The sequence below is a fragment of the Euprymna scolopes genome, chromosome 18, assembly GCF_053919585.1.
Source record: "Euprymna scolopes isolate OS-2025 chromosome 18, ASM5391958v1, whole genome shotgun sequence".
Lineage (NCBI taxonomy): Eukaryota > Metazoa > Mollusca > Cephalopoda > Sepiida > Sepiolidae > Euprymna > Euprymna scolopes.
In genome coordinates this window covers 113,911,033-113,922,125 of record NC_136499.1, presented here as the reverse complement: position 1 = coordinate 113,922,125, position 11,093 = coordinate 113,911,033, and the positions used below count along the sequence as shown (strand labels likewise).

Below are 11,093 nucleotides of genomic sequence, written 5' to 3'. Positions count from 1 at the left end.
AAAATGCATAATTAAAAATGCGTAATTAAAATACGTAATTAAAAATACATAATTAAAATGCGTATTAAAAGAATACGTAATTAAAATGCGTAATAAAATAATACGTAATTAAAATGCGTAATCAAAAAATGCGTAATTAAAAAATTCGTCATTACAAAATTCGTCATTAAAAATACGTAATTAAAAATACGTAATTAAAAATACGTAATTAAAATGGGTAATAAAAAATACGTAATTAAAATGCGTAATTAAAATGCGTAATTTAAAGTACGTAATTAATAATACGTAATTAAAATGCGTAATTAAAAATACGGAATTGAAATGCGTAATTAAAATGCGTAATTAAAAATACGTAATAAAAAATATGTAATTAAAATGCGTAATAAAAAAATACGTAATTAAAATGCGTAATTAAAACGGTATTTATTGCCTTGCTATAGTTGTACAAAATTATACGAGACAGAGAGAGAGAGAGAGAGAGAGAGAGAGAGAGAGAGAGAGAGAGAGAGAGAGAGAGAGAGAGAGAGAGAGGGTGTGGTGGGGGGCGAAAGCAATTTACTTACCAATGGCCAATATTTTCGAAAGAGCTTTTCATCCGGGTCTTTTATTGTGTTCATCTCAATGAATTCAACCGCATGGAAAACGGCCATTCCAAGGGAGATCATGAATCCTGGGAAATAAATGAAATTATAAAATTTACGTTTCCGAATTTTTTAGATGAGGATTGGTTATTTGTATCATTTGGATTCTTCGGACTACTGTTCTCACATTGATTGTCATTTTCACGACGTTTCTGTTGATGCAACCTCCGGCCTTCTTCAAGTGTATCTTGTCGAACTCAATTCTCAATTGTCAGTGTGGGCAACCGAAAAATACAATTGTGAATTAATTACTTAAGACCTCTATCCATTCATGGCTGACAAAACAAATAAAAAAATGTGTTCAGAATTCCGTCCAGACTACTGAGATCGACAGAAACATTCCTGAGTTCAGCTAGATACACCTGAAGAAGGTCGGAGGTTACATCGACCGAAACGTTGTGAAAATGAGAACAGTAGTATCTTCTTCATTATTAGAACGAAATTCTAAAATTGAAATATTGAATCTCAAGTAAAACCAATTGTATCTACTTAATTGTTATGTCGCAGTAATGAACATATCCAAAAATTACGAAAAACGATGAGGTAGAAAAGCAATTATTAACTATTAATTATTAGTTTTCGAAGACAATTAGCGAAAATTAAGTTTTGCCAAAAAAGAAGCCGAAGAGTTCGAATCGTAATAATACGGGAGATAATTGTTTTCTGAAAACTGAAAATCGTTGTCAAAATTTAGCAAAACAAAATAGGACAGAATTGAAAATAAATGTGTGTGTTTTATTAATGCACGTTTTTTTTTGTTGAGAAAGTTTTTTTGAATAAATATAAGAAACATATATTAAAATAGAGTTTTTTTTAAACTAAATTTTTTTTGAATTTTTAATAAAACGTGAACTTAAAGTTTTTGAAAGACAAAATAGATACCTCTTCATTCATTTATTCATTACAAAAAAAAAAAAAGGGGGTTGACTTTATTACTAGAATTTATAATTTGAAAAAAAAAAAATGTTTTTTGGCGCTTCTACACTATCGGGACGAAATTTTGGAAATCGTAAAACTGAATGTCGCATGAAAACAATGGTATCTACGTATTCCTCGTATTTTTAAGATGATTATATTAAAAAAAATTACGAAAATCGATAAGGTAGAAAATTATTTATTAAAGAAAATAAAAGATAGAATTTGATGAAAACGATCGCAAGACACAGGAGAGTTCAAAAGGGAGGTAATTTTCTGTTTTGATTTAAACAAGATGGCGGCATTTTCACCTGCTAACACGATTAAAGTTGTTTTGTTTAATAATTCAGTAATATTCAGGTAATTTCGACTGAATAATTTGGGAGTTACCATTGTAATTTGTTAGAATTGACAAAAAATCAGTAGAAACCATTTTTTTTTATTTATTTAAAAACTCCATTTATCGACTACAAAATTTCGTCCTAGTAGTGTAGAAGCGCCGTTTTTTCTCTCAACATTCACACGCATTTCATTAATGCATATTATCGTATTTGTCTGCCCCTGTTATGCACTCTTCCCATGTCCAAAATAATAATAAAAAAGGATAATTTTTATATAAAATAAAAAAATGTCTATTTTTAATATTTGGTGTTATAATAAATTTCTTATATTTTTTTGAATTCCAGAAATGTGTTACAAAAACTTAAGGCTCATGTTTTATTAGAAATGAAAAAAAAATGTCTATTTTGTTTAAAAATAAGTTTCTTATATTTATAAAAAAAACTTTCTAATAAAAAAAAAACAGGTTTGTATTACTGTACACATAGATTCGAAAAAGTTGTCAAAAAACAAATATATAACAAATAAATGTTATCAAAGGTAAGATAAGTTATTTTTCTACAAAAGTGGACATATTTTTCGTGTTTTTATTCAATGTAACATGTTTATTCAGCTCGAAAAGCTGACAGTGTTTACCGATGTATTGGAAAATTCAAAATGGCGTCGACTCTCTCTCGGAGAGGGTAAGTTTTGGAAAAGGTATTATAAATAATAAACTAGACAAAATACTGTTAGAAATTCGCTCAATATATGTTACCGTGACATAAGTTGACATATATTCGGTTGTTTTTTAATAGTATTTTGTCTAGTTTTTTATTTATAACATCTTTTCCCAAACTTACCGTGTTAAAGAGACAGTCGGGCGCCATTTTGAATTTTCCAATACATCGGTAAACACTGCATGTTTTTCGAGCTGAATAAACATGTTACATTGAATAAAAACACGAAAATGATATCCAGTTTGGTAGAAAAGTAACTTATCTTGCCTTTGATAACATTTGTTTGTTATATATTTGTTTTTTTTACAACTTTTTCGAATCTATGTGTACAGTAATACAAACCCCTCAAAAACATGTATCAATAAAAAAGATAAATTTATTTCGATTCAATTTTGAAATAGCATTTGTCTGCCCCTGTAATGCATTCTCCTTATGTCCCAGCTAAAACCCCAAAAAGTGAATCTGTCCTAATAGTGCACGAGTGTCCATTTAATTCTTGTTGTATTTTAGTATTACATTACTTATTGTAATTTATTTTTCATGTTTCTTCCGTCAATGTCTGTCTACCTGTAGACATAGTTATAAAAATTGTGTTGGCGTTATTTTTCTCTCGCCTGCATCACGATATATTTTAAACCATATATCTAATTAGGAAAAATCCAAAGTCTTTAAAAATCATGTTCAATATATAATATTTAGTCATTTTTTTTAGACAAGGAATTATAATTTGCATTATTTGTATCAATCGAACTACTATTCTCATCTTAAATGATATTCTCACAATGTTTCGGCCGATGTAACCTCCGACCATTTTATTTTTACATAGGAATCACCACTCATAAAGGCCCGGAGGCCATTTGAGGATAATGGTTAATGAGTGTACAGTAGTCAATGGGTCAATATCGTAGTAATCGTTAGTAGTGGAAATTTGGTAAATTGGATTACTTAACGGTAACGACTCATCAAGAATTTGTTTATGTTAGACTTTAAGACGACCATATTGTAGTCAGTTGAAAAGCAGGCAAACGGAAGAGAGTTTCAATAGCATGCAGCTCGAAAAAAAGAAGCTTTTTTTCTGGAATGTACGTTTGCGTTTCGGCATAGATAAAGAGTGGGGGAAATTATTTATATTGGTTTCAGTTAGACGAGTGTTTTTCGTGAAAGTTTGGCAAGGGGGGGCATAGATTGGACCTCAGATGAACACTTGCCATGAAAATAATGATAAAGCAGGAACAGTCTTGCAGCAACGTGTATTTTATTAATTCAGTTCTAAATGATACTCTTCTGGAGGTTGGTGGTTCACTCCTCAATACTCCTCAATACTCCTCAATACCACTGATACTAAGAGTACGACTGCGAATTACTTGGGACTTCTACTTGACCATGGCTGATGGAACGAGAGCATACTACCCACGTGGATTAAATAAATAAAGTTCGAGCATACTTTTTTTTTTTAATTACATTTTCACCCCAAACAAGGCACATTGCCACTTTGGTGTAGGGGGCTACTATCAGAGGCAACAACTACTGGGGCACTACGTAGGGATTTGGGCAGCAAGATGTCTTCTGCACGTCAGTACAGTTGGGGAAGCAGGGACCTGGAATGGAATTCCAAAATCTAGCGGTTCTGGGGAAGAAACTACTGGAGTAGAAAGATCTTTTACATCTAGGGATCTCTACAGTGTGGGGGTGGGATTTTGCAGCCTGTCGGGTTTGTCGAGGGTGTTCACGTCGTGGGGGCACAAGTGCTTGTAGTTCGTTAGAGCATTCACCATTAAAATACTTGTAGAACAGGCAGAGGGATGCAACGTTTCGTCGATGGGACAGAGGCTGAAGCTTAGATGCCAGTTCAGGGCCTATCAGGTTTGCGACTCTCTTTTGAACCCTGTCAAGGAGCGAGAGACTAGTAGCAGATGCACCAGCCCAAATATGACAGCAATACTCCATACATACTACCCACGTGGATTAAATAAATAAAGTTCGAAATTCAGTGCAGATTCCCGAGTTTGATAGAAAGATTCACGAGTTCGCCAAAATGCACTTGAAGAAGGTCGGAGGTTACATCGGCCGAAACGTTGGAGAGAATAAGACTCAAGATGAAAACTATAGCCCGAAGAATCCAAATCTCTCTATATATAAAGCAGTAGCGTTCGTGTGTGTATGTCAGTGTCTGTGTGTACAACTCTCGTACAGCCTATACCACTGGACCGATCATGATCAAACCTGGCATGATGATGGTTCCCTCACCTAGGGATTGTTGACACTATTTTCTAAGGTAAAGGTTAGAGGTCAAGGTCACGCTACTGGACTGATCATGACTAAACCTGACATAATGATAGTCTCTGACCTAGAGAGATTGTACGCCCCATTTTTTCAAGGTCAAGGTTAAAGTTGAAGGTCATATTTGGTGCGGCTCTTCATAAGCTCCCCCACCTAGGAATGGTGCACATCGAGTTGGGGTATCTTTGTTATATCTTTGATAAAAATGTGTTTGTGATACTAAACAAATGAATCCACTAGTACCCCCCTCAACGTAAATACTCCCAACAAATCTGACAACCAGCAAAATCCCACCCCTACACTTTAGAGATCCCTAGATGCCATAAAACCTTATACTCAAATAGCTTTTTACTTCGAACTGCTAGACTTTAGAATTCCCTCCCGGGCCCCTGCTTCTCCAACTGTACTGACATGCAGAAGTTCAAGTGTACTGTGAATAGACATCTTGCTGCCCTACTCCCCACATAGTATCCCTGCAAATATGGTCCAGATTAGTAGCTCTTTACGATTCTTTGTTTAGTATCACAAACACATTTTTATCAAAGATATAGCCAAGGTACCCCAACTCGGTGTGAATTCATTTGTTTAGTATCACAAACATTGTGGTTCTTTGTAATCGTTTCAATTTTTATGTGTAAAAATATCAGTGTTAACTTTGATGTAATCTATTTGATTTAAAGTTCATTGTTGGATTTCAGTCACTTCAGGAGTTAGTTAAAAAATTTAAACACTTTTAGTAATAGTTGCTCTTACAACGTCCATTTACTGCAAGGGTGCCCGCGAAGCGAGTACCCAGGCATACACCAAAGTTCCACACAAAGCGCGGATATCTTTGCTAGTAATATATATGTTCAATATATTTGATACCCTGGCAAGTTGGATATATCAGCTACTAGATAAATACCATTTACTTGTATATCTATCTGTTGATTTAGAGAAAAGGTTTACTTACCCGTGATGACCATGAAAAGACTGGCTGTGATAGCTAACCGATAGCTGCCCCAATTCCACATTAAAATACCCAGGACGAAACTGACAAAGCATGAGACTAAAGCCACCGTCATTGAAGCAAGATGCGTACGTTTAAGTTCTGGAATGATAAAGAAAGGCAACATACGAAAAAGGCAACATACAGAAAAGGTAACATATGAAAAAGGCAACATACGAAAAAGGCAACAAACGAAAAAGGCAACATACGAAAAAGCAACATATGAAAACGACAACATATGAAAAAAGACAACATACAAAAAAGGCAACATATGAAAAAGGCAATATGGGAAAAAGGCAACATGGGAAAAAGGCAACATATGAAAAAGGCAACATATGGAAAAGGCAACATACGAAAAAGGTAAAATGGGAAAATCGTAAAAAGTAACATGGAAAAAAGGCAATATATAAAAAGGGAAACATGTTAAAAGGCAACATGTAATAAAGCACTGAGTGATAAAAGGCAACAAAAAGATAACAGGTAAACAAAGGTAACAAGGAAAAGGTCACAAGTGAAAAGGTCACATGTACAAAAGTCAACGTGTAAAAAAGAAATATGTAAAACAAGTGAACAAGTGAAAAAAAGAACATAAAAATAAAAATATCTGAAAAGGTATCATATAAGGAGAATATGAGATGACGACATGAAAAAGGGGCAACATGTAAAAATTCAATATGTGAAGATGGCACATGTAAAGAGGTAACACCCGAAAAAGGAAACATGTTAAAAAGTCAATGTGTAAAAAAATTCAATGTGTAAAACAGAAACATGTAAAAAGGCTAGACTTTAAAAGATGTAAGGAAGACATGTGATTCGAACAACACGCCAAAAAAGTAACATGGAAACAAACATACGAAAATAGAAATGTAAAAAAAAATGCAACCTGTGATTAAGCACCACGTGAAAAAGGCAGCAGGTGGAAAAGGTAACATGTAAAAAAGGCCACATGTAAAAAGACAACATGTAAAAAGGCCACATGTAAAAAGGCCACATGTAAAAAAGACAACATGTAAAAAAGGCCACATGTAAAAAAGACAACATGTAAAAAAGGCAACATGTAAAAAAGGTCACATGCAAAAAGGTAACGTGCAGAAGAACAACATGTTAAACAAAATGCAAAAAAGGCAACACATATGAAAAAGATTAACATGAAAAGGTAACGTATAAGGCACAATATGAAAAAGGTAACACATGAAATAGAAACGAGGAAAAACAGGAAACGTGTAAAAAGTCAGCATTTGAAAATGACAAAAGATGTTCATAAAAAGAACATGTCAAAAAGGAAAACACGAAACGGCAACTACATGTGAAAGGCCAACTTGTTAAACGCTTTAAAAAAGACAAGATATGTATTAGATAGCAGGTTGGAAGGATGAAACGTAAAAAAAGGAAACATGAAAAGAACAGAGAAAAGAGCAACATGGGAAAAGGAAACATAAGTTATTATGTCACATCAACATTTCAAAAAGACAACATTTGTAAAAATGTAGGAAAAGGCAACATTCGAAAAGGCAACGTGAAAAGACTGGTAAAATTAACGGGTCACAAAGCAAGATATGTAAAAAAAACAAAATATGAAAATGGATACGTATAAAGTAAACGTGCAAAAATGACACATGTGAAATGACAAAATGTGAAAATGGAAACATATAAAAAGGAAACATATATAGGAAAAATGCGAAAATGACCCATGTAGAAAGACAAAATGTGAAAATAGATACATATAAAAAGGAAACACAAAAAGGAAACACATAAAAGGAAACATAAAAAGGAAACATAAAAAAATAAATACATATAAAATGGAAACATAAAAAGGAAACATACAAAAATAGATACATATAAAATGGAAACATAAAAAGGAAACATGCGAAAATGACATATGTAAAAGGCAAAAATACGAAAATGGAAATATGTAAAAAGTCTTTCTCATACGCACATGCAGTACACATTTATTTAAATAAAATTATTGCCAGAACAGATTTTACAGGATAATTCTGTTTTTTCCCGGGGACCATTATAGAGCTAAAATTTGTTTTCACTTTTCTGAATAACCATGCCTTGGATTTTTTTTAATTTTGCACAAACATTAGTCATGATTAAAGTAAATTTTTGCCAGAACACATTTATTTAAATAAAATTACCAGTAATTACGTGAAATCAGTGCCTTCCCAATGCCTTCCCCCAAATCAGTTAGCCTTTGATTACGTATTCTAAATTAAATGCATATATTATGTTCTTATTTTGAGTGTTTTCCTCATAACTTTTCGGACAGTATAACCTTCGACCTACTTCAGATATATTTTGTCGAACTTGGGAAACCTACTACCTAGGTATGACCTTTCTTGACCTTAAACTAGATATTACGACTATAAAAGTACATTCAATAACAAAACAATAAAAATGACGAATAAAAACAGCACTAGTGACTATTACTAATAACCCAAAGAAAGCCGACATTCAACAAAGTCGAGTAGAAAATAATACGACAGACCAGTAAATGTAGAAAATTTAACGACCCGTGATGATTATGTCTTAATGAGAAATTTTAAATTCTAAACTTTAAAGACTCCTAAAACGTATTACACTGTAAAAGTGAACTATCAAACAACTGAATAAATTTTTCTTTAAGATACATTAGAAAAATAATAAAAAGAAACGCAAATTGTGAATTACTTAGGACTTCTACCCGCTCATGATTGTTGGAACGAGAGCATGCTACCTCCTTGGGTTAAATAAAGGACTCCGTTACAAATTCCGTAAAAATTCCAAGTTAGAAAGAAATATTTCCGAGTTCAACAAGAAACACCTGAATAAGATCGAAGAAAACATTGTGAGAATAACACTCTAGTAGTCCAAACAATCCAAATAATACAAAAACGAAAAAAAATAATTCTTGTACCCAACATAAGGTACCATCGTTGATGGTAAACATCTACGATGGTACTTTTTTTGTTAAAAAAATCTCTTTTCCAAGAACTCTACAGAGTTTGGACAAATTTACACCGGAAATCCCACACTTACGAAGTCGTTGCCAATATTGAAAGCTGAACGGCCGATCACTCTTGTGTTCGGGAAGTTGGTAAGTCACCTGGAAGCATCGATTCTGATTCCCAGTTACCTTTTCCAAAACTGAAATGGAAATGAATATATTTGTTATTATTTTCGCGACGCTCATTATCTGCACACGATGAAATAAAATGTTTTCATAGAAAAAGAGGGAGTCCTCACCAAAAGACTCATCAATCAATGTTTTTTATTTTAAAAAATCTTTTTTAACTTTCCAGTTCGAGACGTTTTCTTTATTTCTTTCGTATTTCAGTTTTCGTCGATTTAGAAGTTATATATATATATATATATATATATATATATATATATATATATATATATATATATATATATTATATATATATACATATATATATATATATATATCAGCAGGCCGCCCGGCATAGCCCGGCATTGCTCGGTCGTAAAATACACTTAAATATGGTATTTTGATTAATGTAACTTTTGTATTTATCATAAATAGTTCATCAAAATGTGACAAGAAAATAGTCCCTCAAATTTTAACAAGAAAATAGACCATCAAAATTTTATAAGACAATAGTCCTTAAACATTTTAACAAGGAAATAGTCAACCAAGAAATAGTCCCCCAAAATTTATCAAGAAAATAGACCCTAAAAATTTTTCAAGAAAATAGTCGATCAAAATTTAACAAGAAAATAGTTCACCAAAATCGAACAATAGTCTCTCAACATTTAATAAGAAAATAGCCCACCAAAACTTAACAAGAAAATATTTCTTCAAAATTTAACAATAGTCGATCAAAATTTAACAAGAAAATAGTCCATCAAAATTTAACAAGAAGATAGTCTATCAAAATTTTACAAGAAAATAGTCTATCAAAATTTAACAAGAAAATAGTCCATCAAAATTTAACAGGAAAATAGCCCATGAAAATTTAACAGGAAAATAGCCCATCATTTTTTTGTGAAAAAATTAACGTTATTAAAACTTATTTGAATGCTTTAAGTATTAATAATGTATTATTTCTACAGCAACTAGATGAAACGACAATGACAAAAAGAAGCGACAACATGAGATCATGTATAACATTAGTCTCTCTCTCTCTCCCAAGTCAATTCCCTCTAAATAAAACTATTTTTTTTCATTACCAAAAGAGGTTTATTATATCCTCGCTGATTAGTTATTTGAAATATTTCACACTTTTATATAGAGAGATACTAACACAGAAACCTTTTCATATTTCAACGTATGACATTCATCTATATTTTATTTTTATGTAAATTGACCTTGATTTATGAAATTATATGAAGCAGTAGCAGCAGCAGCAGCAGCAGCGAATGTTTTTAAGTATTGGTTCTCGGTTGGACATAAAGCTTAAATCAGCAGTTGTCACCAACCAATCAGACGCGTAAATTTTATGTGGAATATAATGACTCAACCACAATTTTCTTTCGCTTATCTTGTATTTTCCCTTTCAGACTGAATACAGTGCGTATATTACGATTTAACATAGGAAATGGCCGACATAACAAGGACTAAACACAGCGACAGCATATATACACATCTGTGTGTACAAATTGATACAGAAATACCAATAAAACAAAGTTAAGCTAATATGCACACACAGCTATAACACATACTTACATACTCACACAAACAAACTCACACTTCACAGTCATTTGCAAACATATGTACTCACATTTTCCTTATAGACGAAACAACTATTTTTATTCATTTATTTATTTGCGGGCTATTATCCTCTGTTGTATTGTCACAGTACCAAAAAAGAGTATCTATTATATATATATATATATATATATATATATATATATATATATATATATATATATATATATATATATATATAATTGTCGAATTTTGGATTCAATCAGTTCGCCATCGTCTCCGTCACGAACCTGCATTTGATTCTTTGCCGCCATCCTTGTTACTAGGAATTACTTGACATTCTAGATCGGAACTGCACTGAATCTTCGCCGCCATCTTTGTTACAAGGAATTACTTAACACTCAGGATCGGAACTGCACTGATTCTTCACCGCCATCTTTGTTCAACATAATGCCTCAACACTTTATATATATCTATAATATAAAGCTGAATGTGTGTGTGTGTGTGTGTGTATGTGTGTATGTGTCTGGTCACGAATAAGCTCCTATATGGTTGAC

General features: G+C 32.5%; 1 protein-coding gene across 5 annotated transcripts in view; it reads right to left on the bottom strand.

Moving 5' to 3' along the window:
- LOC145297774 (uncharacterized) overlaps positions 1-11,093 on the bottom strand; it is a 115,078-nt gene that overhangs the window by 12,946 nt on the left and 91,039 nt on the right. For 4 of the 5 annotated variants that reach the window (XM_080144023.1, XM_080144024.1, XM_080144022.1 and 1 more), the window contains exons 3-5: positions 8,904-9,011; positions 5,847-5,984; positions 564-670 (exon numbers count right to left, since the gene is read on the bottom strand). In XM_080144023.1, the coding sequence (XP_080000149.1) occupies positions 564-670; positions 5,847-5,984; positions 8,904-9,011 (353 nt within the window). The remainder of the gene's footprint in view (positions 1-563; positions 671-5,846; positions 5,985-8,903; positions 9,012-11,093) is intronic. The other variant, XM_080144025.1, reaches the window with a different exon arrangement.